At 38.4% G+C, this 27,348-nt stretch overlaps 6 protein-coding genes across 22 annotated transcripts in view; 3 read left to right on the top strand and 3 right to left on the bottom strand.

Moving 5' to 3' along the window:
• The window catches only part of Salm (spalt major), a 39,040-nt gene extending 23,364 nt beyond the window's left edge, over positions 1–15,676 (top strand). The window contains exons 1-9 of one of the 11 annotated variants that reach the window (XM_064116606.1): positions 1,030–2,368; positions 3,038–3,154; positions 3,417–7,058; positions 7,929–8,062; positions 8,668–8,880; positions 9,077–9,371; positions 10,879–11,027; positions 11,325–11,498; positions 12,214–15,676. In XM_064116606.1, the coding sequence (XP_063972676.1) occupies positions 3,539–7,058; positions 7,929–8,062; positions 8,668–8,880; positions 9,077–9,371; positions 10,879–11,027; positions 11,325–11,498; positions 12,214–12,642 (4,914 nt within the window). In that variant the 5' untranslated portion in view covers positions 1,030–2,368; positions 3,038–3,154; positions 3,417–3,538 and the 3' untranslated portion in view covers positions 12,643–15,676. Of the gene's footprint in view, positions 1–1,028; positions 2,369–3,037; positions 3,155–3,416; positions 7,059–7,928; positions 8,063–8,667; positions 8,881–9,076; positions 9,372–10,878; positions 11,028–11,324; positions 11,527–12,164 lie in introns of those variants that run through there. The other 10 variants (XM_064116604.1, XM_064116603.1, XM_064116608.1 and 7 more) reach the window with 10 other exon arrangements.
• LOC135160290 (uncharacterized) overlaps positions 1–17,145 on the bottom strand; it is a 179,503-nt gene extending 162,358 nt beyond the window's left edge. For 4 of the 5 annotated variants that reach the window (XM_064116693.1, XM_064116692.1, XM_064116690.1 and 1 more), the window contains exons 1-2: positions 16,257–17,145; positions 12,510–12,610 (exon numbers count right to left, since the gene is read on the bottom strand). Coding sequence is in view for 1 of the 5 variants with exons in the window: in XM_064116690.1 (XP_063972760.1) it covers positions 12,510–12,549 (40 nt within the window). In the remaining 4 variants the exon portion in view is untranslated. The remainder of the gene's footprint in view (positions 1–12,509; positions 12,611–16,256) is intronic. The other variant, XM_064116695.1, reaches the window with a different exon arrangement.
• Positions 17,146–17,265: 120 nt separating this feature from the next.
• LOC135160287 (uncharacterized) lies at positions 17,266–20,021 on the bottom strand. Of its 2 annotated transcripts, XM_064116674.1 has the most exons (8): positions 19,525–20,021; positions 19,091–19,287; positions 18,805–19,021; positions 18,619–18,731; positions 18,458–18,557; positions 18,277–18,387; positions 17,890–18,045; positions 17,269–17,810 (listed from the first exon to the last, which is right to left on the bottom strand). In XM_064116674.1, the coding sequence occupies exons 1-8, from the start codon at positions 19,813–19,815 to the stop codon at positions 17,745–17,747; spliced, it is 1,251 nt and encodes a 416-aa protein (XP_063972744.1). In that variant the 5' UTR covers positions 19,816–20,021; the 3' UTR covers positions 17,269–17,744. The 2 variants fall into 2 exon arrangements, with proteins under 2 accessions (XP_063972745.1, XP_063972744.1); XM_064116675.1 differs by lacking the exon at positions 17,890–18,045 and having other exon boundaries at positions 17,266–17,662; positions 18,108–18,387.
• Positions 20,022–20,037: 16 nt separating this feature from the next.
• On the top strand, positions 20,038–22,322 carry LOC135160306 (melanoma-associated antigen B16-like). 2 transcript variants are annotated; one of them, XM_064116721.1, is made up of 6 exons: positions 20,038–20,166; positions 20,591–20,782; positions 20,962–21,500; positions 21,599–21,690; positions 21,752–21,883; positions 22,042–22,322. In XM_064116721.1, the coding sequence occupies exons 3-6, from the start codon at positions 20,972–20,974 to the stop codon at positions 22,114–22,116; spliced, it is 828 nt and encodes a 275-aa protein (XP_063972791.1). In that variant the 5' UTR covers positions 20,038–20,166; positions 20,591–20,782; positions 20,962–20,971; the 3' UTR covers positions 22,117–22,322. The 2 variants fall into 2 exon arrangements, with proteins under 2 accessions (XP_063972791.1, XP_063972792.1); XM_064116722.1 differs by lacking the exon at positions 20,038–20,166 and having other exon boundaries at positions 20,192–20,782.
• Positions 22,323–22,444: 122 nt separating this feature from the next.
• Positions 22,445–25,177, top strand: Nop60b (Nucleolar protein at 60B). Its single transcript, XM_064116665.1, has 4 exons — positions 22,445–22,582; positions 22,930–23,054; positions 23,341–23,673; positions 23,802–25,177. The coding sequence occupies exons 1-4, from the start codon at positions 22,570–22,572 to the stop codon at positions 24,852–24,854; spliced, it is 1,524 nt and encodes a 507-aa protein (XP_063972735.1). The 5' UTR covers positions 22,445–22,569; the 3' UTR covers positions 24,855–25,177.
• Positions 25,171–27,348, bottom strand: LOC135160299 (26S proteasome non-ATPase regulatory subunit 14). The gene is made up of 6 exons (XM_064116705.1): positions 27,209–27,348; positions 26,888–26,994; positions 26,463–26,612; positions 26,066–26,329; positions 25,711–25,977; positions 25,171–25,510 (listed from the first exon to the last, which is right to left on the bottom strand). The coding sequence occupies exons 2-6, from the start codon at positions 26,978–26,980 to the stop codon at positions 25,349–25,351; spliced, it is 936 nt and encodes a 311-aa protein (XP_063972775.1). The 5' UTR covers positions 26,981–26,994; positions 27,209–27,348; the 3' UTR covers positions 25,171–25,348.

Genomic DNA, 27,348 nt, shown 5'->3' with positions numbered 1-27,348 from the left:
CGATGATGATATTGATACTTTGTTCTATCGAGCCCCTTCATTAATTATTATTATTAACTGTAGGTGTAGTAATTGCCACAAGATTCGCAAATTTTGACTTTCAAAGAAAAAAAAATGAAACTCCGTGAAAATCCGTTCCACGAATATTCCTTTTACCGCTGTGAATTAAAATTTAATGAACTTCAATGGAAAAAAAAATCTTAACAAATCCATTCTCACGATGTGAAAATCTATTAATCAATCTTGAATAAACGACCTATCCTCGAAAATTTCGTATTCTAGAAAGTGAAATGTTGATGTCCTGGCGTTACATTTAAAGGACTATTTCCAGGTTCTCCGACGCGACGAATAGAACGCCCGGTTGTAAATTATGACTTCCGACCCATTTTCACTATTGTCGCCCCCGTCTGGGGTTGAGAGTCAGTTGTGAAAATTCGTAGATACCTCACGAACGTTGAAAACTTCCATTTTGACAAAAATTTTTCGGAAAAATCCCCACCCGTATTTTATTTTTTCCTCCGCAGTTGCCGGTCTTCTCCCGCTGACTTTACGACTGTATGATATATGGTACCTCGTAATAAATCATTTTGGAACCAGAAGAATGTTATGAAGTAGCTTCCAGTCTAAATGGATTTCACAGAGCTGATTGACATCTGGTATTGCGCAACACGAACAAAGAGGAAAAAAGCATTTTTGCTTCCTCCGAATGACCCTGACCTTGGCCAGATGGAATTTAATGCAGTTGGTGAATTATGAGTTTGCGTGGGAGGTCAAGAAAATTTACCTGGCCACGTGGCGAAATCTATCCCTGGGTATATTACTCCTCAATGCTAATGAGAGATTTTTCGGGTGGCGAAATGAGGAGAAATCAGCCTTCGTGGTGACAAGTCTATTAAGCGAATTTATTTTATTGGATAGTTTTGAAGTTAATTTATGGCACAGGAAGAAACTGTCCAATTTTTTTTATTAATAAATTTACGCAAACAACTGCGATGAAGAAGAATAATGGCAAAATTAAATTAAATGTTTTCGGTAATTCCATGAATTTCTCCTGAACTGTTAAGTTTCGTTAACAGTTAACAGTTGAAAAAATTTCTAATTTATTTCTGAAGAGAGTGATTAGTGAGATGATTTCATGTATAAGTCTAAAAGAGTGATAGTTTATTCTAAAAATATTCCTGCCTCTAAGAGAAATATTCAAATGATAATTTTCTGTGAATTCTAATTTGTGCATTAATTTAAAAATCAAGTATCTTTGTCTCAACTAGCAGTTATTGCGGCCTTCAGACAACTAATCATCGAAGTCCCGAGATGAATGCACAATGGATGCATAGACATTGTGAATGCAAATTGCAAAAAATAACAGATGTTTATATCCCATTGCCCACAGACAAGTGTGACATTTAAAACCCCATTCGGCCTACAATTGCCGGACAATTCGGATCAATATGAGAGTATCAATATCACCACAGATATCCTCGCACTAACAATAAAGAGATTATCCCTAAAATATGGCAACCGCAATTTCAACAATATAAACTTAAAAAATGCGATGAAAAAAATTGATAAAAAATTCCAAATCCCAAACAAATCAACTCCCCATCATCAACAAAATTCCTCCTCACCATAAACCCATCACCTCCCCTCCCTCTATTGCGTAGGTGGTAACGCCAAGGGGGTGTCACTATAACCCATAATAATAATTAATAAAGTCCTCGGTGAATGGTTCATCCAAGCTCCGCCCCTCTACTCCCTCTGATTTATGAATCGAAACGCCCCTCCTGTCATAACCCAAGTGCCCCAGGTTTCCAATGTTCGTCCTCACTCACTCCTTTCACCCGCACCCTAACTCCATTCCTCTTCCCCAGTCCGCCGACGCGTGTAGGAGTCGCGACTACTAGTCTGGTGGGGGTACAACGGCAACACGGTGGGGAGAAACCGAGCTGGAGAACCTACGCCCGTGATCGTTCTCATCAGTCGCTTCTCGCCCCTCTCGGGTAAAACATTATCGTCGATTAAAAAAAAACAAAACAAAAAATTTAATAAAAATTCTCCCCCCAATTTTTCCTCACATTACCCTCGACAAATTGTTATACATCCTCGTGCCACCGCTTACCCCTGCTCCCCATCACCCCCCTCCCAGTGATCATGCATTCTCGTGGGTCAACTGAGGCCAATTAGTGACGATACAGTGGTGTCGCTCATTGACCAGACGACCCGCCGTCGGATCAAAATTTTCTGTGATTTCTTTTGTCTTGTGAAGCAGTTACGTTTAATGAATAAAAAATGCAACTCATGAGATGGAGTATAACGAGACGAATCGAGAGGAGAAACCAGAATCAGAGCAGACGTGATATTCATTGTCTAGGTGATGATTAAATGAATTTCCCGGGTTATAGCGACTCTGTTAGTTACTCATTATTACAATATTTTATCTCCGAATATTAGAGAAGAAAAATACAGTGACATATTTGGAGAAATATTAATTATGAAATATTCAATCGCAAAAGTGAAGTCAACTAGTCTTCTTCTATTTTTTATTTGGATTATCTAGCGACGGCGATGTCAAATATGAAAACCAGAAGTCCTAGTGGAATTTCAGTGCAACAGTCGAACAATATTATGTTATCACCAGTTGTCAATTGATTTTTGGTCATTAATATTTGCAAGTGCAATTATTTTCTCGTGATTGTTTTCGTATTCGGTACCAACTGCACTATCCGTTTCAGGCCCATAATAAAAATAGAGAAAAATTATCGAACAAGTCAGGTGCGAGGCGTATTGTGAATTTGTCTCACTGTCTTAAAAAATTACGCAGAATTAGCATTTATGGAATCAATCGTAGATTCTGTCAAATTATCCCAGTGAATATAAATAATTTTTCATTGTGTGAATATATTACGTTTAATTTGTCTATAACGAAAGATATTTCCCTATGGAACGCGTTTAGAAAGAATTCATTTTCATTATTTTTCAATAATCTTCAGATGAGCATGAAAATAAATATCCTAACGCTGTGGCAAATTTTATTACATAGGAGGACCATTTTGACAGTGAAAAGTGTATTTTTTCGACCTCCTCCACATTTCGATTATCCTCCACAAACGATTAGACTTTCATTGAATTGCACTCCACTGCACGATTACCTTTCCAGGTAATTCTTGTCAAATTTTTCTCTCCATAAATAACAATATACCGTAATAAAATAACTAGATAATGGTTTCACTACTGGATCCGAGGAATTCAGAGTGTAATGAAAACAATGCTGATTAAATTAATACATTTAAGTTTCTCCAGGTTATTGCCATATAACTAGCGTGTAGAATTTACTAAACAGATTCCCCATATGATACTATGAAACTCGTATTATAGAAGCGAAATATCAACTGAGCAGATTCCGTAATTATGTGTTACAGAAGACGAGAATGAAACGGGTTCAGAGAGCGAAGAGGTACCCCGTGTACCGATCGAAGATCCCGTAGACCTGACATCAAATCGTTCCCACCAAGAAGACGATGATGATCGTGAGGAACTACCAATGGAGGAAGACGAGGAGGAGCTGCCAGTTGACGAGGCGTTTGAACAAGAGGAGGACGAAGAGGGCACCCGTAAACAAATGAGAAATCGTCAGGATGCTGAGAATAACAATAGTTTCATCGAGGGTGGTACATCGGGTGGTGCATTTGCCCCAGCCGCAGGATGTACAAGTCACGTTACCCTCGAGGCCCTACAAAATACTAAAGTAGCTGTAGCTCAATTTGCTGCAACAGCATTATCCAGTGGAGCTGATCCCGAAGCAGCACTCCAGGATCTAGCACTCCTCCAAAGTACATTATATACATTACAGCATCAGCAGGTATTTCAGTTGCAATTAATAAGCCAGCTGCAACAGCAATTATCGATAACCCATGGTCCAGGTGCCAGTGGACAACAATTGCTGGCCGATGGTGACAGTAAAGAATCAACAACGGAAACTCCATCACCAACAATTCACCCAAAGCCACTGGCAAATTTAACATCCCCACCCACGTCACATCCCCCAAGTCATCATTCTCATCACATGACGACATCAACAGTATCAGTAACAACGTCTACATCACCAGTGACAGTGACCTCGGGTTTTACCCAAGAACGGCCAGGCTCAAGTAGCGTATCACCTATCGGTATAACCCTACCATCAACCAATATATCAACAACATCGTCAACTACACCAACAACTACAGTAGATACCTCATGTACGACAAATTCAACGAGTACAACAACGACACTTTCCCATCACATACCACCATCGTTGTGCTCAATAAGTTCATCCCTAGCATCAACAATAATAACGAATAATGATCCACTACCACTCAATGAACCAAATACCCTCGAGATGCTTCAAAAACGTGCACAAGAAGTACTGGATAATGCAAGCCAGGGTTTACTCGCCAATAATCTTGCTGATGAATTAGCATTCAGAAGTGGTAAAGGATCACGTTTATCACCGTACGATTCAAAATCATCGGGTGGACGTGGTGAGCCATTCTTCAAGCATCGTTGTCGCTACTGTGGCAAAGTATTTGGCAGTGATTCCGCTCTCCAGATACATATACGATCCCATACAGGTGAGCGTCCATTTAAATGCAACGTATGTGGAAGCCGTTTCACCACCAAGGGCAATTTAAAGGTTCACTTTCAGCGTCACACTGCCAAATTTCCACACGTTAAAATGAATCCCAATCCTGTGCCTGAACACCTCGACAAGTATCATCCACCACTGCTCCAACAGTTGGCGGCCTCTGGCCAAAGACCCTTACCATCGCCACCACCGCCACCATCAGGACCAACAGGTCCACCAACATCGGCCAGTAACCTACCACATCATGCCCCATATCATCCCTCAACAGGGCATGGTTTTATTCCACCACAACCACCCTTACCCCTGAGTTTGGCATTACCAGCAGCAGCTGCTGCTATTGCAGCTGGCATTCCCAATCTTTATCATCGTGTACCAATGATACCACGTCCTGATGGTCAGGATCAGGATATACCCGAGAATTTAAGTAAAGTGATACAGAATTCATCAGTAACGACTGCAACAACAGCATCACCATCATCGCCAATTCATTCTCCAAGGCCACCTACACCATTGGCAAACAACACCACTCCCACCCAAATCCAATCATTCCTGCCCGACCGGGACGACATTATAAAGCGAGAACACAGGGCATCGCCAGTTATCGAACCACGACCGCCCAGTCAGGGCAACGAACCCTTAACAATAAGCCTTAAGAAAGAACCAGAAGAACTGGAGGAAACGATCGAAGAAGAGACAGAGGAATTCGAGCCGTCCTCCCCCAGATCCCGATACCTTGATCAACCTCATCTCATGACATCCCCTCAACCGACTCCCGACAGAATTATCCACACCCAACAAAATTACGAAGATTGCAGTATGGACAGTAGTAAAGCCAGTGGTAGATTAGAAGGTGAAGATGAAGAGGCTGATGAAGAAATGGAAGAGCAGCCTGAGAACCTCTCTGGTAGAGGATCAAGTAGACTAGGCCCACAGGTGGGTAACTACCATCCTTCTGGTGCTTCGCCGGCCAGCAGTACAGCCAGTAGTGGTAGCCTTCAAACCTCCTTCGCAGGTCTCCTATTTCCACAAGTAACATCAGGCCCACCGATTCAAACAATGCCACCACACCTAGCCTCCGCTCCCCACCACCCTCCAGGGGTCAACGTCAGTGAAAGTATGATTGTCGATCCAGCAAGAGATCCAGCTATCTATTCCAGCCTCCTCCCGCGACCTGGTAGTAACGATAATTCCTGGGAGAGCTTGATTGAGATAACAAAAACATCCGAGACATCAAAACTCCAACAACTTGTCGATAATATTGAGCACAAGCTGACTGATCCAAATCAGTGTGTCATATGCCATCGAGTTCTCTCTTGCAAAAGTGCATTGCAAATGCATTACAGAACGCACACGGGTGAACGTCCCTTCAAATGCAAAATATGTGGTAGAGCATTTACAACCAAAGGTAATCTCAAAACCCATATGGGTGTTCACCGTGCAAAACCACCTCTTCGTGTACTCCACCAGTGTCCAGTATGTCATAAGAAGTTTACAAATGCCCTTGTACTTCAACAACACATACGTCTCCACACGGGTGAGCCAACAGATCTCAGTCCCGAGCAAATTCAAGCAGCTGAAGTTAATGAATTTCCACCGGGCTATCCACCCCATCCCCTGGCGTCATTCCTACCCGGTGGATTTCCAAGTCTTCATCCACCCCATGGAGCCTTTCCCATGGGTTTTCCACCGTCCCGTCATCCAGGAATGGAGCGACATCATCACGACAACGAAATAGATGTCAAAGATCTCAGACCACAAATGCCAAATATTCAAATGAATCAGCAAAGGTACATGGACGAGTCGGAGGATATGGACGATCAAGAGGAGCCAGACGATGACGAAAGGAGAGAACAAGAAGATATGTGTGGTGATGAATCTCGTGAACGACAAATTGAGACTGGTGACATAGAGGAGGACAATGAGACTGAAAAAAATGAGACTAAAGAATCATCAATACCAAATTTTTCCACATCTCTAGCGGCACTTGAGAATCAAGTGAGAACTATAACGACAATGGCGTCTGTTGATCCAACATCACCCCTAGACAGATATAATTCCAGTGAAAAGAGCAATAGTCCACCGAGTTCTGTGGCGGGTACACCATTAGATCTTACACCACGTGCCTCGTCAACTCCTGGCTCTGTTGTCTCCACATCAACACCACCACCACCGCCACCACCACCACCACCATCAACAACCCTCCAACATCATCCTCATCCCTTTGGAATGTTTGCTGGTCTACTGCAAGCAGTATCATCATCACCATCATCAGTAAGCAGTATTCAGACATCTGGTGGGCCCATTAATAGCATCGCTTCTATGAATAATCCAGGAAATGGGGGAAATGGTGGTGCCCTGGCATCGCTAACAACATCCGCTGTACTAGCTGCATCATCAACCTACAATCCGCTTGGTCTCGCTGTTGGAGGCCCAGCAGGTAGGCGCTGCTAGCACCAAGGCGAGCCGCTATAAAATCCCACACCATCACACCATTTATTCAAGTCTTTTCCCATCCGAATGATCCAGTTTTTTTTTTCTTACTTTTTACTTCACCTGCAGCAATTCTATTGTTATTTGTCATCTTCTTTATTTTCTCTGGTTATTGTCTTCGGTATGGCAGTTTATTGGATCATAATTATTGTAGTTAGTAGAATTTTCAATTTCCAACTTGTATATTTCACTTTCATTCACTCCATTTTGTGATTATTTTCGAAATTTTTTCATTTTTCAATTGATTATGTGTCTTCGTCGGATTATTATTGCTTTTTCGAGGAGTTTATGAGAAAATCGCGTAATAGTATTTTATGTAAAACTACAAATAAAATTTTTGGTAACATATCATGGACTTTGCCTTGACGCTTATATCCCACACACCCTTATTTTTACTATTACGTTTATGATTTATGGGGGAGAATGGGACAAAGTGGAATGATTCATGTAATTTCTTTGTTCTGTTTGCATTCGATTAATTATGTCACTAGACCCTAAACGGGCATGATTAGAAACTAAAATTTTTAAAAGGACTCAAACGATTTTAATTTCATTTAATATTTATTGTTTGCTGTTGTTCCACTTTGCCCCGTCATACCACAACGCCCTGCACTTCCCATGTTGGATTGACGTATCATATGATAAAATCAGCTTATTGAATTGGTTAAAGCAATGGTTCATACCATAATGAAGAAATAAAATCAAATAAAATCAATAGTCTAGTTCAAAATAGAAATAAATTGATGATAGGAGGAAAAATAAGGAAAAGGGGATGCCGTTTTGTAATTTAACTGAACTTTGACACGCTCTGTTGCAGTACGTGGCAACACAACGTGTAATATCTGCTACAAAACATTTGCGTGTAACTCCGCACTGGAGATACACTATCGGAGTCACACGAAGGAGCGGCCGTTCAAATGCACCATTTGTGACCGTGGCTTCTCAACAAAGGTAAGTCCAACAACAGTATTATCCAATAAATAAACCAAGTATACCCGTTCAGTCAAATAAATTTGTTCTATAAATGAGGTATAAAAAGAAGAGACCAAGGAAAAAGAAAAGTTATATCTGCACGCGATATCAATGTGCCGCACCTCAATCCTTCAAATTGAAAATAAAATCTGTCGCGAACATTTCGAAAATTAAAAAACCATTGAGTTTCCATAAAATTAACAAATTGCCTTTTCTGTCATTCTAACGTTAATTAAATAGCTATCGAAAAACTTCGCGAATATTCATTAAAATACTGCTCTGGACTCATTTCCTCTAATTATTCATTGGACATTTTATTTTGGACCGATTTTATTGAAAAATTATAGAATTCCATTGTGTTAAACCTCCATTATTCTACTTTTCGTGGTTCAAAAATTTTTTTCACGTCGGCGCAAGCTCAAAGCCCAATTTTCCCACCGTCATAGGGTTGTAAAATATCAACTTGGCTTTCGCTGGGGTGAAAAAAATAGCACGTGGCCCGCAAGCGAGAAAAATTTGGCTTTCTGCACTTATTGCATTACATGTTATTTTGAAAAAAAAAAATGGAAACGTGGAATTTTCAGAATGACGATAATGTGAGAACGTGTAAATGCGTGGATCAGCATAGAGCGTCCGTCCCAAATGCTAAATCAAGAAGTCGAAGAAATGAGGAGAGGAACCGGGGGCGGACGGGCAACGGAGGGGGGCGGGTTGCTCTGACATCTACGTCCAACGTTCACCTGCCCCCGCGGATGCCAGCCGCCCTCGGACTTCTAACCTCCAATCATCTTCTCCTGGTAATCGATATATCGATTTATGAAATATAGATCCCTGTCCTTTTCCTCCAAGACGAGTCAATTCAACTCAATATCATTAGTTTCGATCATAACAATATGAAGGTGAAGGTCAGGAGTCTATAATTCTGGAGTTATCACGTGAAACAAGACATCCTGATGGCAAAAATCAATGAGGAAAATTTTGTTATGATTCCAGGGAAATATGAAGCAGCATATGCTGACTCACAAGATAAGGGATATGCCACCACACCTGTTTGGTGACTCCAAGACACCACAGGGTGGTCAACAACCACAAACACCCCAGCACAATCAGGATCAAGAGAATTCTCAGAGTTCAGTATGTACGGATGAATCAAGTCTACCGCCACCACCACCACCACCACCACCACCTCTACCACCTCCACCATCGCCAATGCCACCAATCAACGAGTCACCTATGCCAGTGAAGCGATCACCAACAGAGGGTGATCTTCCCGCACCAAAGAGGCCGAGTAAGTTCAACCCTTTGACTTGAGTCTGATTTATTCAACGAGGAAGAGTGGGATAAAACGGAGCGATAAATTGAGAACCTCAGAGTGGAATTTCGAAAGGTTTTTTTTTTCTTCTTATTTTGGAGATATTCCTTGAGCTTCCAAATGGAGTTGATTTATAAAAAATATACGCGGAGAAAACAGTTGAAGAAAGTTAACAAAATTAGTCGGGTTTCCGATTATTGTTCGTAGAAATAAGCCCAGTAAATGTTCCCTTTAAAAAATTATCAATTATTTTGAGAATACTTCCGAGTGGGGTCTAGGAGTCTCCCCTTCTTAAAGTCATCGATACCTGATCTTGTACCCGTGTACTCCCTAATCAACTTTCATATGGACAGATTTATCGGGAATTTTCAAATAATTTTCATCCAACTTTTCTCACTGCGCATCATTTTGTCTGGAGATATTGTCGAATAAAGGTGGCCGTTTTACCTCGCTTTTCTCTATCTTCTCCCAGATAGAACATTACATAAACAGTCATTGATGCTTATCTTTGCAGCTTATGGCTCATTTAACAGTATTGTTTATGCACGAGTGCTATAATCATGGTGGACTTTAGATTTTGACGCTTTTAGTGGAGAAGAATTGTTTTTCCAACAGCTTTATCTCATTTTTCACTTTGTCTTCACTCGTTGAAGTGAATTCTTTCAATTTAATTAACGTTTTTTTGGTGGTAATTGAGTGGAATAAACAGTGAGTCATAACCAATAATCATCACGAGACTATGAATTTTATCAACTTGTGGAAAATATAGGAATGAAAACTATAGAGAGGAAAATGCAGATAAAAAAAACCTTATCTTCATTTTCACTTCTTGAAGGGCATTCTTTGAACTCAATATTACTCTCTAATAATTAATAATGAGTAATAAATTTTGTAAATTGCTTCAAATTACGAAATTAATCGACTCATCTTGAAATAAAAAATATCTCGATTATTCTACTCAATTACATAAATTGGAATAAAGGAAAGAAAGATTGTGAAGTGAAAGAGTCAACCTTCAACTGATCTTGTTCAATTTCCCCATCATCTTCAGTAATCAGAACCAATTAATGGAACTAAACATGCACTCTATGATCAATAATAAAATTATTGACCTAATTACTCCATTCAAGAATATCCAAGTACTTTGGCAATTATTCCTTCAATAAACTACTTTTCCACTTTACCAACTGAACATGAATTTGATCTGCATTTTATTATATAAAATTTGCAAGTTTCATTTTCAATTTCGATACCGAACCGCTGAAAAATATTTTTTCATTTGAGAAAAATTGAAAAGTTTTCCAAAAATCGATACATTATTAATCATCTGCTGTATCCGTTATAAATAAACAAATTTCATGCGTAAATCTCTGAAGCTCTAAAAAATTCTTGGATATTCTTAATAAAAAAGAGCAATTATAATACATAAATAAATCAATTGGATACGTGTGACCAAGTGTGAGTGTGACGGATGTGTTTGCAGGCATGTCCAGTAAGCACTTGTGCCAGGTTTGCAATAAGAATTTCTCGTCATCCTCGGCGCTCCAGATCCATATGAGAACGCATACGGGCGACAAGCCTTTCCGATGCACCGTCTGCCAGAAGGCCTTCACCACCAAGGGCAATCTCAAGGTACAATAAATATAAAAAAATTTCGCCTAATAAAAATAACTCCCTACGCCAATAGATAATAAATCACCCAAACTAACCAAAACTAGTCTTTTCTGTTTCTGTAAAAATTATTCCTACTTTGAATAATAAATTATTCCTAAATTGACAACTAGATATGATTTACCACTGTCTCGCTTATGCACTAACGCCCCGCGCACCACACTGATTAATTTATCCGGCAGGTTATTGAAGGATTTTATTCAACTTTATATTTTATTCATTTTCATTATTGAAAAAAATATATATCTCATTCAACAGGTGCACATGGGTACGCACATGTGGACCAACGGTGCATCACGAAGGGGGAGAAGGATGTCACTGGACTTACCCCCACTACCAATCACACCCAAGGACTCGGAGTTTCTTCAACGACGACCGGATCTATTCTACCCATATCTACCCGGGCCATTCCTTAATGGGGTACAGCAGAAAGTACGTAGCCGGCATGATCATGTTATTGGTAAATAATATATTCAAAAGCCACTGAAGAAACGACAATTCCCAGATATTAATTTATGACTAGACCCTAATTATTCAAATTTATGTGAAGATTAATTATATTTCTGTGTCTTTCTGACGTTCCCATTACCTATCCATTGAATCTTTCTAATTTACGTCGATGTCGATTAAATAATTGAAGTAAAACTGACACTTTCCATTGACAATTTTCCTAGAATTTGGACTTATCAGTCACCCTATTTCCCTAAAATTCAGCGAAACACTACGATAAAAGCGCCTACAAATCACCCGAAATTACCATTCCAACATTCTTAATAGTGTTGTCCACCAACACTAAAATATACAATTGTAATCGGTAAAAACTCATGTTCGACTAATTGACCTCCTATCACCGAAGTACTCAATTGACACCCGATAACCCTGATTAACTATAACGAATAAATCAATTTTTTTATCTGTCCATATCTCACACCGATGCCCCATCTCAATCTCTTTGTTTCAGGGAAAGCCAATCTGGTCCAGTCATAAATTAATCTCTCCTCCTTCCCTTATCATTCACCCCCCCTCCCCAACTTCCCTCAATTAACGTACAATAAAATCCCTTTATTTTTCTTATTATTTCTTTTTCTTACTTTGTAGGTGATTATACCGCAATTAAACCTAACCGCCCGGCCTGCATTACTTACAGCTGAACGAGATATCAGTGATACAAAGTAATAATGGATTGCCAGTTAGTCATCCTGTATCAGCGAATAAATACGCTGGCCTATTTGGCACAATATATGGTGGTGGTTTGAGTAATTCAACAAGTGGTAATGGTTTTTCAATGGAAAAACAACCGGTTGTAACGTCAAACAGTCCACTTGATGATGGTAAACCACTTGTACCATCTGGCTCAATGCTATTTCATACGCCATCACCATCACACTCACCTGGCACACCGTCTTCCAATACTGGTAATCAAAATTCAGCTAGTGTACCTACTTGGAATAGTGACAGTATGCAGCATCATTTTGAGAGGCATGGACCAACGAGAGAGTCGGAGAGTGATACATCAACACCACCAGCACCGAGGTTACCAGCTGCTGCAAATAGGGGTGAAGGATTAGCTGCGTAGACATTTTTATCATTTATTTAATTGAGAGAATTTAAAAAAGGTGTTTTTTTTTTTAATTTTGCGCTACCAGTGCGTAAAGTGAATTTTTCACACATCGTGGAAAAGAATGAAAAGGGTTACGGAATCGTTGGAAATATAGCGTGTCTCACACGAATGAAAAAAAAAACACTTTTACGCTTTCGTAGCGAAATATACTATTTTTTGGTACTAGGTGTTTGGGATTTGTCGTAATTGAGGGGTCGGAGATGAGATTTGTGGTTCTCGTAAGGAAATCCGGAGATTTTCCAACTTAAAACTGTGCAGCTGAAGCACTTCTGGATCGATAATTATCAAAATAATCAATAATTCAGTTTCTCTGAAGAAAAAGGGTTCATTTTTTAACACTGGGAATTTCAGTAAGATAAAATAATTCATCTGCACAATTTTGAAATGGAAATCCTTCCAGATATCCCCTGACCCCACCTCGTTCACCCCTCAATCCACGAAATGCATTTTAAATAAACCAAAAAGACCCTCTGGGCATTTTTCAACTCGAAACAATTCCAATATGACTTTTCAAGCAAAAATACCCTAAAAATCGGACTGTTTGAGGTGGCATAATGTTCCTATTACCCCACTAGTCTTAATAATCCCGATAAAAATAACGAAAAATCTCCAGGATGAGATTCGTGGCACCTCACGAATAATTTTTAGTTAATCGAAACCGCATCGTTTCATTGAATTCCAAAAATACAAAAAGTGACATTATTTTCTAACTGTAATGAAGTAATGAAGAAATGCGATTTTAATTTGTGCAAGGATTGTTACAAGTGCGCCTAGACTGAGCCTTAAGGGTTTATTCGGCTTCACCGAATTATTAACTTCTGGGCCGCAAGACACGTGGCCATTTGGGTTACAATCTACTATAAATAATATTATAAATATGATGTATATGAATGTGAGAGTATGAATTGTTCTGTATAAAGTGATTAAGAGTGATGTATATGTCAGTGAAAACGAGTGATAAAATGATAATGATTTATTGTAAGGTAACAAGGCCGGCCCGGCGATGCCCCTCGATGTGATATGAGAGGAGCAGCCTGCAATCTCTAAACCAATGTACTTATATCCCTGTATCATAATAGTATTATCATCCGTAGATTATAGTAAGTTAAATAAAAATACTTTAATGTAATTAATTATTATATCATCATGTTGGGTGTAATTGTGTCTGTGGCAGTGCAAGTCAGCTTGATAGATATGGAGGATAAATTCAATTTCATTGATTATCGGAAATTTAGTTTTTTTTTAAGTTTATCCCTTGAGTTTCTACGTTCAGAAAAAAATCCAAATATTCATTTACTTAAGCTGTCGCTTGGCTGGATTTTTTAAATTTGTTTCCCCAAGCAATACTGGTTACATTTCAACTACGATAATTATATTGCTCTAAAACTGAATGCAAAACTCTATAGGAAAGATTAATAATTTATAAAAATGGAATAGATGAACTCTTTCGATTTTTTTCAAGAAATTCGTAGGAACTAACTTTTGAGTGGTACTGTCTTGGGATATACATTAATGGTCGAGTCAATTCATTCGGCAACGTTTATTTAATTTATTAATAGTTTCGAGCATTTTTATTTATTTATTTAAACGAATCGTGGAGGAAGTGGTGAAACGACGTTGAAATGTCGAGAGATATATTGAAGAATTATCAGGATTAATTCCAACTTCTATCATTAAAATTTATCATTTAAGACAATTCTATACATGAAAAAAAAAATTAAAATTAAGTAAAAACCTTCAAATGTTTTAACTAAAAATATTTTTTAGAAACAATTTATGAATGAGAGTCGTCTCTACAAGAAATGTAATTCGACATACAAAATTTCGTCGTTTCACCACTGTATGCAAACATTCTTTTCACTCCCTTTGATCATAAAAACTTATCACTCGCATTTTTGACTGAATTCACCCAGAAAATTCTTGCATTTCCACGTGAAAAACCAGATGCAATCAAAAACCCCTGAATCCTCAACCCAATTTCCAGTATTTTTTTCTCCCTAAACCCCAGACACTCTTAATGGTGTCATTGAGCAGAAAATCATGTCGCTGAACCAGCGCCCAATCATATCGATAAAATTTTTTACAAAATGAGCAAAAATCCCCAAAAAAATTAACAAAAAAAATACGAAAAAAATATATTTGTACGTTGGCAGCGATAAAAAATAATTACCCATACCCCAGAGGAACCATTATAAATAATTATAATCCTAGGAATTCCCGAGAATTGTTAACAAAGTTGACGTTGCCCGATTAGCAGCTGTGGGATGCAAAGAAATCGGTATTATCCTTAAAATATCTTTAGAAAATAATTAAACAATAGGAAGAGCAGCAAAACCTAATGAAATTGAAGGATAACTCAATGAGAAAATGATGAAAATCCAGAGTTATAATGGCCTCTGGTGAATATCAGCAATTTAGCATTAAATAAAGAACAAAGAGTGACGAACAAAATGGTTCATCTCAATTTTTCTATTTATAATGCAATTTTTCTCGCGTACTATGTCGTGTACTAGATCCAAAGTATTTAATCAGATTTAAAAAGTGACTGCAAGCGATGAGTGAAGAGGATGAAAAAAAAAATTTAATAAAAAAAGAAGTAAAAAATACAAAAATATATACAAAGAAAAAGTGTCCGTATTTGTGTCGTTTGCATGTATAAAATTGCTCGAGGATTAATATATTGTCTCTGTAAACGCGCCGATGCAGAATATTATAACGAATGTAAATACTATTGAAAATCAAATTCAAACTGAAGTGAAATAATAAATGAACAAAGAATGAGGGAGGTAAATCAGATGGACTAGTGACTAGAATAATGAGAAAAATAAAAGTGAAAATGATGATTGACACAAAATGTTGCTTACGACGATTATGGTTTCTGTAAATATTGTATAATCCGTGTATAAATATCAGTAAAATACGTTACGAATCATTATATCTATAATATTGCAACAATAATAAATCATGATTAATTAATGACGAATGAAAATTCATAAATTTTTATTCTCAGTTAATTCACCAGTAAATAATTCGTTGGTTGTGATGATTCATTTATTTTCTTCTAGTCTATTCAATAACATCCAGCTTATTAAACGTTTCATCAATATTTAGTTGTTTAATTGCATTGAACATATTCAATGGAGAAATAAATGAGAAATTGCTTTTATATGACTACAGTATAGTCTTTACTAATAAATTAGCAATACGCATTCAATTAATAATTTTGCATATCATCTGCTCGTGGACCATATAATTCCTCCTTCCCATCATTCATTAATTTCAATTTTCTAATTAGACCAACTCATTACGACGATAAATAAAGAATTGATCAATCAAAAAACAATTCATATAAAATTTAATTTTTTTATGCAATATCCCAATGGCCAAAAGAAAAAGCCCTGAACATTTCCCATCAAGGGCCCTTAAATTCCAAAATATTGACCATATTTAATACAATGATTATATTTTGAATAATTTCGGGACTTTCTAATCACCCCCCCCCCCTGCTATCCCACAAATTTTTCCATCCAAAAATATTTTAAAATAATATACGTCAAATTGAAACTCACCATTCGATGCATTTGAATACGCCTGGCGAATGCAGCATAATTAATCACAAAACACACACACACACACGATACTAAATACTCGATTGGCAGTTGTTTACATCACTTCCTAAACGTTGGATCATCGGTACGATTTTAAATACGCGAGCAAACCGCACTAATATTATCAAAAAAATCACTGACTCGAGAACAAAGGAACTTCCCCCCCCCCCTCCACATTCCCGTCCCTCTCTCAATCTCCTCCCGTAAAATTGTGCATAACTCAATAATAATTTTGTAAATTAACAATGACGATCTTTAGACCACCACTGGCGCACCATCGGCGGATAATACCGTCGGTCACGAGGTGATCCGACTCCTGAAGTGTTGTTTCCTACCACCGGCAAAGCCGGCAAATCAATAAATAAATCCAAACAAGTCAGGAGGGACGCCTTTGTGTGACTGCGCTTGGTCATCGTCTAGTTTTCATTTCCCCTTGTCAACAGGTTATTATTACGTAATTCTATAAATTGATTAATACGATACGTGATTCGGAAGGTTTCTAATCTCTGTTGATGTTTTTCTTCGATTTTCTGAGTAGGAGAGACCGGGACACAGCCTTTGTAAACCCGACGCGTTGCGGCCTGTACGGAGGCAAACAAAGGAATAATGATGGCGTCGGGGGGAACGGGGAGCTGCGCAGTTGCGCCGCGGCTTGCGCAGTCGCCCAATTTCGGATCAGTGGTCTAGCAAATTGGAAAAATAAATGAAGCTACGGACAAAAATCAAAATAATTCAAATTTTCGACTGAACGTAAGTGTGAGGTATGGAATGGGGGTTGAAGGAAAAGTCAATCGAATTAGTAAAAACGATGGGTCATTGCGTGTCTAACGGGGGTTCCGGGGGAAGGCACATCAACAAATCAGAGCGCATGCGTAGCCCGCGCATTCAACATCGTGTATACCAAAACAAAGGCTAGATGCAAGCATCCACTCCACTCCATTGACCATAAATCAATTCATATTAAATTTAGACTTGATTATTAGAGATTTATCGTAGGAAAAACGCTATCAATTTCGAGTTTTTTTAAACGAATTTCAAAGAGACCGTTCCCTGACCTTGGTTACGCTGTGGGCGTGAAGGTTCCCCTTATGGTACACAGAGGTCACCCTTGCAGTTAGTTGGAATTACCGATGGTCGGTGGGTGAGCAAAGGGCACCTGCAAGTCGTGACGTCTGTGTGCCCCCCACTTTGCAGTAAACAATAACTAGACAAATAATTTATTGAACAACAAACGATTGTCTATCAATATCTTTCGGCTTCACTCATGTTAGATTTTTAGTTATTTATTTAAAAATAAAGGAGAAACTAACACAACATTTTCAACTTCGTACAAAGGGATACAAACCTAGTAGAAAGGATATGCTTAGGTCAGTTTGCGAAAAGCAATTACCTGTCGGCTATTTACATAAGAATATGTGTCAAGCACTTGCTTTATTTCCCTGCACGAATTTATATATGATCTTTATGAGTGATACTTCGTAAGAGTGTGAAGAATCTCATAGCTGTACTGAATATCTAAATAGCAAGGAAGTGCCAAAATTAATTAAATAATTTTTTGTGATGAACAAAGTAATTTATCCAAATATCTACTCACCGTCGTCGCCTGGGGCATATTTAAGTCAAGTAATCCATACGCCGAATACTTGTACTCATGTTCCGTGTGGATCATTATGAGTAAGATCACTGATTTGGTTGTTAAACTGAAATTCGTCCAAGAACATCCATAAACGGCTTGACGGAATCCATTAATCTGAAGATGAGAATTAGCCATTTCTTATGCCCATTTTGTTCTAATTTATTGTGACTTTACAAAACTCCGTCTTGAGGAATTAATTTTAATCTAATATGACCAGAGACCCAAATTCACGACAGAATCCTGCATTGGACGGAAATTACTACTGACTGAACGACGTATTTCAGGATACTTTATCTCATAAGACTCAAGTATGGCTCGCAAGTTCATTATTATTAATTTTATTACCTCGTCACTCAACGATTGGGCATATGAGCAAAAGAGAACAGTTTGCGTAACTACAGCAGTTACATGGCTCATATTTTTTATAACATCTCTCCAGTTATTTTCTGCGATTCTCTGTAATTGTTGAGTGTTAAAAAACATAGTAATTGAGTAGACTAATTTATGGTATAAATAATGGAATTACATATTGCAGGCTGTAAAGAACGCTGCACAAGTTCAGTCCATTAAGCAATATGGTAGCAAAAATTATTGGATTATACCATTCTTCCAGGGCATGAACACATCTAAAATATGTGCTTATTGCATTGACGATGAAACCATTTTTGATTATAATATAATACTGACGAAAATAATTTAACATGTTCCCGGACGATTCTTTTCAGTTCTGCCATTATTTTATTCGTATCCAGTGTTGTAGACTCAGCTGGATCTATATAACGAATCTCATTGGCAAGTATCTAAGGAACGGTAAAAGCTAGTTTTTTTTTCAAACAAAAATATATCAATGGATATCAATACAAAGAGCTTTACGTTGAATTCAACTGCAAAATATGTCGTTAGTTGTGCAAAAAGACAGTCTGCTGATATCCACCAAAGAGTTAAAAAATATAAGCCAATATTTTCCCAGGTTGCACATAAAAAATACTGCGTAAATGAATTCAACGTGAAAGGATAATGTGCTGGATAAACAGTTTCCGAAAAATCGAAGGAATCATTGGTCTGCGAAAAGTGAAATTTCAGGTACAATCTGGAATCAAAGGGTGATGTAAAATTTCATGTGACTGTTGTCTCGATATTCTAAGATGATTTTATTTACAGGTAAGGACGCAAACTGTAGGATCCAACAGCTCCGATGATAGATAGAGTATAACATATCCTGAGCAGTCGTGTTTTTTTAGCATTTTCTAAGGCACTTTCAGTTATAAAATTACGCGATGCTTGCATATTCCATCGGTTGTAACACACTTCCAATAGATGGTAAAGCTCCTTTCGATGAAACCATATTCGATATCCCTAATACGGACATATCAGGAGAAAAAATAGTGTCTTGACTGCATCACGAGCCTCAAAAATTAGTCAGGTATTTCCTTTAGGAAGAAATTGATTTTACATTCGCAATTAATTACATTTCGTTGCACCGAACATATTGGAAAATACCCAATAACATTGAAGCTCCCGTGGTGATTTTTTAATAATTTTCTGAGTTTTTTAATATTTGATATCAAATAATATATAATATGGTTTACTTACTTTGAACAGAACCAGGGCTACGGTGAATGTAGCAGCAGCCACCTCAATGGATAACATGAAATCCACCTGTGCAGTATCATATATGTTACGAATATCAAATATAAGGGCAAGAGTTATTGTTCCCAGTCCAAAAATAAAGGGAGCAGCTTCCCAGTAGTACCACCGTGGTTCATTATCCCTGAAAATATCACCCATTGAGTATAATCCCATAAATTGTAGAATGAGTACATCACCACCAACGCAGTCTCTAAAACAAGATCTTATAAATTCTCTTGTTGCCGTATTTTTCATGTCTATATCCTTTTTCTGTAATGGACAGAAGCTCAGTGCTTGCAATTTTCTGCACGCACTGAGTGCAGGTCCTCGGAGAGATAAGCACCATAATTAGTATCGATCGGAGCAATTTTCCGATATGAAATATGTCTGTTCCACGAAAAACGGCGGCTCGTTATCTTAAAGAGACGATTATCATTCATAATGCATGTGTTCGAGGGACAGTAATAATTTGTGATGGTCTATGGAAGGGGAGCCACCGAGACTAGTAGGAAGGGTCGTGCACTGCTGAAGAAGATTTAGTCGTTCGCAAGAGCCACGGAGGATGTTATAGTAGAAGAGAAAAAGAACTCAGACTTCAAGTTATCGGTCTGTTACTTCATTTTGAAAAAAGTGGAGAAGGAGTTGGAAAAAAAATTAAAAATACTCTCGAGGGACATTGATTTTAAAAAATTGCTAATCGAAATGATATTTCCATACTTTTGCATTAATTTATAGTGCTAGTTCCATATGAATTTAGTACTGTCAGACTAATTTCATACCTGAGTTGGATGATGTTTGTAGCTTTGCGCGTTCGAAAAGAATATTTTCAATTTCGCGCTCGTTGACATCCTGGTTAAAATTACCGTTTGAGTGTAAACATACCTGGCATGTTTTGATATTCAAATAAAATAGCTGACGAGGCGGTTTTGAGTGTTTATTGTCTTGTAGCCAGCAAGTATCTATCCCCAGACTCTCAACGAGGGGATCAAACGTTTTGTTTATGCAATCATAATCATTCGGAAATTTACAGACGGATTAATGGTCTGTGACAAATCATGGAATATCCTCTTCTAACCTCAAATATCGCAACCACAATATCGGCAACTAGAGGCAATTACGAAAGCGAGAAGTGTTTTTTAGAATGTTATAATTTAGTTGGAGCTTTATGAATATTTCCAATTGTTTTACTACAAAGTTGAAGACATAAATACGAAGAAATAAGGTAAGATTGACATTCTCGAATCATCAATATTTCCTTGCAGATTTGAATAACTGACATTTCATTTTGAAACCTAGTTTTTTTTACTTGAAAATGCAGAAGAAATATTATATATTTTTATCAATGCACAGTTATTCATGATCTGGAACTGGAACAAAAGAACAATTCGAATTATTTTTCAGAGTAAAAGAAATGTCACGAAAATCCCAACGCCTGAAGCAAAATTCTCGTATGGAGTTGGACTCCGATGAGGAAGCTGGACCATCAAATGCACCTCCGAGAGGTCGCAAAGGAAGTCAGCGATCAACTCAAAGCCAAAGGTCCCAGAGATACAGTGATGATAATGACGAGGTATCACTGACTCAGTCCCGTCGTCGAGGAGCTGATCTACCTGAGGACGAAGAGAATCACGTCCTTGGGACATTGTTGAAGTTCCTCCTGTCTGCGGCAGTCGATAAAAATGCCATCAAACAGGCAGACATCAAAGCTTATGGAATCCCATCCCATGTAAAACACTACCGAAATCTCATGGCGAAAGCCAAAGCAGTTTTACATGAGATCTTTGGGTATAAATTAATCGATATTGGTGGAGGAAAGTGGATCATCGTCAATGCACTACCGCACGATCAGATTCGCTTGGAGGTCGATGATGTTCCGGCACAAACTTTACTTTATCTTGTGTTGTCTCATATCTTTATGTCTGGAGAGCGGTGTAGAGAAGGTTCGATCTTAATCATTATGTATCTTTAGATATGATCAGTTGGAAATAGATGAAGATGAATAGATTTAGACGCTAAATTAGTATTTTTTCATTTCTAGACAATCTGATTCAGTACCTGATGTGTTTGGATATATGGAGGGATGGGGCTGTTCATCCTTACTTTGGCAATATCCAGGAGATGCTGCAGAAGGTAGTGTAATCCGAAATGATATCGAATTTACGGTAATTTCGTTCCTTTTTATAATTCACAGAGATTCGTACAGCAAGTTTATTTGGTACGAAATAAAGTGTCAGAAGGTGATAGCGAGGCGTACGAGTACGTTTGGGGACAGAGAGCGACAGAGGAATGTGATCCGCGAAATATAGTAGAGTTCCTCGCCAAGGTAAAATTCACAATATTATCGATCAATAGGAGATAACATGCCAGCCTCACACCTGGCGATAAATGAAAGGGCTCCATTGGGCACAACGACCTTTTCATTAAGACAATTCTGCTTTGATAATTATCTTTCACGAATTCATTGATTCGAATATTCAATAGGTATTCAATCGTCCCCCTGAGAGTTGGAAACAGCAGTATCGAAAGGCTCACGGACTTGAAACTCCGGTGCCATAAGATTCCTCCCATCAAAAGTGAGTAATATCATTCCTTACGACGAAGGACGTGGCCTTCAATGAGAAACAATGGTCATGATTTTTTTACTCGTCTTATGAGACTTCTATTTTTAATCATCATTTCGTGATTATTGAAATGTACTCCGACTGTGTTAAATATTATAACTATTATTCTGAAATAAATGATGATATACTACTTTTCCAATAGAGGATTTGCATTTTTCACATGTTTTTTTTAAACGTATTAGAATATAACTTTTTTAGCCACTCGATTTGCGTTTGAATTCGGCGTGTTCTTTAGATTTAACATGCTCCGTAAAGGAAATGAACCCCTTGTCGGCCCCCACTATTGCGGGAAGAAGCAAAAGTACTGGCGCTAGTGCGCCCCATGGCCGCCGTTTTGATTGCATACCGCCATTGCTACACGTGTGTTTGGTGAAAAAAAGTGTTCACAATGGCAGAAATAGGTAATTTAATGACTAATTATTTATAAATAATTTAGCATTAGGACTCGATAGTGTTTTTACGTTTTTTTGGCCGCTTTTAGGGCGCCAAGTTGAGGGAATTCGAGAGGTTATTGTGTTATGCTTGACGCCTCTGAGTGTGACTGTAAACACGTGCTTACTGTTAATACCGATTTGATCAATTTGTTAATGTACAACAATTAGAGGCTCTAGAAATTGATGATTGTTTATTGGAAGACTGGATTCATCTGTCAAGCATACATTTTCATGGGATGAACGAAATTATTATTAAGTATTTAGTTTTTAAGGTTATGGAGGTGGCTTTGACCAATTGTTGAATGATTTTACAGAGAAGAAGAAGAAGAAGAGCAAGAAGTCTCTGGGGGAGGCACAGATAGCTATGGACTGCAAGATGGAACCTTCTGATGTTGCTGATATCAAGCTTGAGTGCAAGGATTGGCCTCTCCTTTTCAAGGTTTCGATTAAAAACATCTTTTACCTACCCAAAATGATATTTTTGACGGAATTATTGCAGCCCGAAGTATTTTGTTTGTACTCTGTTTTCCTACTATTGAATGGAAGCAATTTTTTTTCAAACTGCATCAATTTCTTCGCAGTTATAAAAAATGAGTAAAATCAGAAGCAATCACCTGAATCCGGTCGCGGCATTTTTTCCTGGTTATTCTTATTTGCAGTGTAATTTTCTCTTCTTTCGTGTTTCCAGTGATAACATTCATTTTTTAATCGTTTTTCCTTTACAGAATTTCGATAAACTCCTCACGAGGACCAAGCACTTCACCCCCTTAACGAGTGGCTCAACTCCACTTCACAGACCAATCGCAGAGTATGTGAAGAGCGGCTGCATCAACCTGGACAAACCCTCGAATCCATCTTCCCACGAGGTAGTAGCTTGGATCAAGAGAATTCTCAGAGTCGAGAAAACTGGGCACTCTGGTACTCTCGATCCTAAAGTGTCCGGCTGTCTCATCGTGTGTATTGATAAAGCTACAAGACTAGCAAAGTCTCAGCAGTCTGCTGGAAAGGAGTATATCGCTGTTTTCAAACTGCATCAGGCTGTTGAAGACACCAAAAAGGTAATATGCATTCATTTTTCGTTTGTCTTTGGCTGATTAAATATTAGCGCATCGTACAAAGGGAACATAATGTCCATTGTATCTCTGCGGCAGTAAAAATAATCTGAAAATTCTTTAAATAAATTCAGATACATCAAGCGCTGGAGAGATTACGTGGTGCGCTGTTTCAAAGGCCTCCGCTGATATCCGCTGTTAAGCGACAATTGCGTGTGAGGACGGTTTACGACAGCTGGTTTCTTGATTACGACAATGAACGGAACATGGGAATATTTAAAGTTAAATGTGAGGCTGGCTCCTACATCAGAACGATATGCGTTCACTTAGGTCTATTCCTCGGTACCGGATGTCAAATGCAAGAGCTGAGGCGAAATAGATCTGGGGTGCAGGATGAGGAGGACAATATGGTGACGATGCACGATATATTAGATGCTCAGTGGCTTTACGATAATCACGGGGATGAGTCATACTTGAGAAGAGTCATCAAACCCTTGGAGGCCCTACTGGTCAATCACAAACGAATTATCGTTAAAGACAGTGCTGTCAATGCTATATGTTATGGAGCCAAAATCATGTTGCCTGGAGTACTGATGTATGACGATGGAATTGAGTTGAATAAAGAGATCGTTATTGTGACGACTAAAGGAGAAGCCGTTGCCTTGGCAATTGCCATGATGACCTCACCAACAATGGCTGCATGTGATCACGGCGTTTGTGCAAAAATAAAGCGAGTCATTATGGAGAGAGATGCCTACCCCAGGAAATGGGGTCTTGGTCCAAAGGCGTCAGAGAAGAAAAAAATGATTTTGGATGGTAAACTAGATAAACACGGCAAACCCAATGAGAACACACCCTCTGACTGGTTGACAAATTATCAAGATTACGCGGAAATCAAGAAAGAAGAAAATGGCATTGCTGGTAAAAAACGAACCCACGACGAGTCAGAAGCCCCGAGCACCTTCAGTGGTGCAGTCTCTCCTAAAAAGGAAGCCGAGAAGATGGACGTTGACGTGATGTCTCCGAAGGACAAGAAAAAGGAGAAGAAAGAGAAGAAGAAAAAGAAGGAGAAGGAGAGAGAGCAAGCTGATGAGACCCTTCCAACTGAAGCTGAAGAGTCTGAGACACCTAAAAAGGAGAAGAAAAAGAAGAAGAAGAAGAGCAAGGAGGCACCAGACTCCTCATAATCGTCTCTCCCGTTTAATTTTCTATTTTTAATGACAGGACCAAGACGTGCGAAAAAATAAAGATGAAGAATTGTGTGAAAGTGCAGATACTCAGGAAATATGAGTGAATGATGTACATAAAGATGACTGATGTCTTGGTATACTTTTCCATTAAATCATGTACGAGAATACTCTCGTATCAACAATATAGCCATTTTGCCTCATTGTTTCATCCTCCAATGATTTCATTTTTTTAATTCATAGATTTACAGATGTAGGGTAAAATTGAAAGAGAATGTATTCTGTGAGGCAATTATTTTGAATAAAAAGAAAATACCCGCCAAGATGTATTAGATTTATTAACAAAATCCATGATTATCAAGAGAAATAATTCAGCAAACGTAGAAAAATGATATTTCTTGAAAATACGAGCAAAAACATCATAAATTCATTTCTTAAACAGTAGTTGTATTTCGTAAAATGTTCGCGTGGAAATTTTATTCATATACAATGAGTTATTTGAAGACAACAGTATCGAGCATTGCTCCTAGGCATTGCACGATATTTGTGGACATGAGCATATCTACTTTCTCTTCCAAGTGACGTTTTGGGTCTTGTTTACCCACATTCTTTATTGCCAACTGCTCGGGTGTCATTTTTTCTTCATCTTCCAGTGCCTGAAAAGATTAAAGTGAATAAAGAAATTATTTCTAATATTAGAAGTCGCGCAGACGTCTTTTTTCAGAAAGGATTCCTTTATATTTTTTTCATCATTTTTTGGTTAATATGGGGAAAGGGGAGATAATGTCTGTATTCTTTCCATGTAAAAGCATTTGAAAAAAATTAATATGAATTATGATCTTTTGGGGCCTATTACCTTGTTATAATTCTTGGCCAGCTCCAGCATCTCAGCCACAGTGTTCTCATTCAATCTACTGTGATCAGAGTACTCAGCAAGGGTAAGTCCATCCATCCAAGTTTTTTTATGAAGATTCAGCAGCATCTTCTGCTCCAGTTCGTTCTTACGATAATTGATACTGATGCTGTAATAATGACGATTGAGTCCATGAATGAGGGCCTGAACCGAGGGCTTCTGGAGATGGCCCAGGTTGGAGGTCGTCTGGCGAGGTTCCTGGCCCAGCACCTGGTGGGAAACATTTCACGGATATGTGTAAGAGGAGTAAGGAGAAAGAAAAATGCTGTGTTGAGCTGGAAAATTAATCAGTTCTTACCATCATGTTGGGATTTATTAATCTAAATGCATCGATGACAACCTTTCCCTTCACCGATTGAATGGGATCAATGACAACAGCGACTGCCCGTTCACTGAGGGCCTCGAAGGACTGTTGTGTGTTGATATCAACACCAGATAACCAACAACCGAATCCTGGATGCGAGTGATACCATCCCACCACCATTTCTGGCCTCCCTGTCTGCTTCAACATGTCCAACATTTTCGCCTGGAATACTGGATCCACCGCTTCGACACTCACACCCTAGATGACACAAGTTTGATATGTAGGTTAATTGAAGGAATAGCCAGACATGTAGTTAATGATGACCTTAATTGATTTTGCAAAGAAAAATCTTCACCGGAAATAATGGAAGGAAAAATTATCGTAAACTTACAGTCCCTGTCTGAGGCATTGCGAAGACATCAATGACCCGGACAGTGTAATCATCGACGAACTCTCCCAGCATTAGTCCCATGACTTCCATAGGGACACCAGCTCTACCGTGCTTCAGCATTTTTAACAATGCCAGTGAGGAAATGTAGACCTAAAGTACATGACTAATTAATTGGGTGCACAATCCAATAGATGAAAAATTGCTAACAATAAAACTATACCATAAACGAATTGATTTAAAGGCCAGTATCACGAGGCTTTTGCGTTAATGTGTAAAATTACTATTAAAAAATCTCTTCACACTTTGCTCTCCGCCCACACATGCCCTATTCATCCTCCAGGTGACTAACATGAAACAAATGACCCCAACTCTCACGTCATTCATTCCACAAATAATTAATCTCTCTAATTAAGCTGAAATCTTACCTGCTCCGCAGTGTCAACAACGGGAGCATCAGAGGGTGGTGGTCCCTGATTCAAACCCGTCATGCCCCCTCCTAACCGTAATAGTCTATCCATCTCAACAATTTAACCTAAAAAAAATTGAAAATGAAAATGTTAAACTTTTCGGAGATATAAACAGTTATTTTAAGATCGTTTTTCAATCTTAAGCTCAAGACTGAAAAATTGTACTGAAATATTTTAGAGGTTATCTACAACACTGACAGTTCTGTAGTTTATTAATGCATTTCTAATGCCCAGAAATTCAGATTCATTCGTTTTTCAAGAAGAGAATCTTTCACTTACCTAATTGTGATAATCAGATGACGCTAATTAATGTTTTTCACTAGTGAATTAATGGAAACAAACTGGAAAAGCGGGCGTTCGATTCAAAGGATTGACAACCTCAAATCTGCAGTCTCATGAGCAGTTGCACAGTTGCTTCA

This window comes from Diachasmimorpha longicaudata, chromosome 3 (genome assembly GCF_034640455.1).
Source record: "Diachasmimorpha longicaudata isolate KC_UGA_2023 chromosome 3, iyDiaLong2, whole genome shotgun sequence".
In the NCBI taxonomy this organism is placed as follows: domain Eukaryota; kingdom Metazoa; phylum Arthropoda; class Insecta; order Hymenoptera; family Braconidae; genus Diachasmimorpha; species Diachasmimorpha longicaudata.
This window is presented reverse-complemented; position numbering and strand designations above follow the sequence as displayed.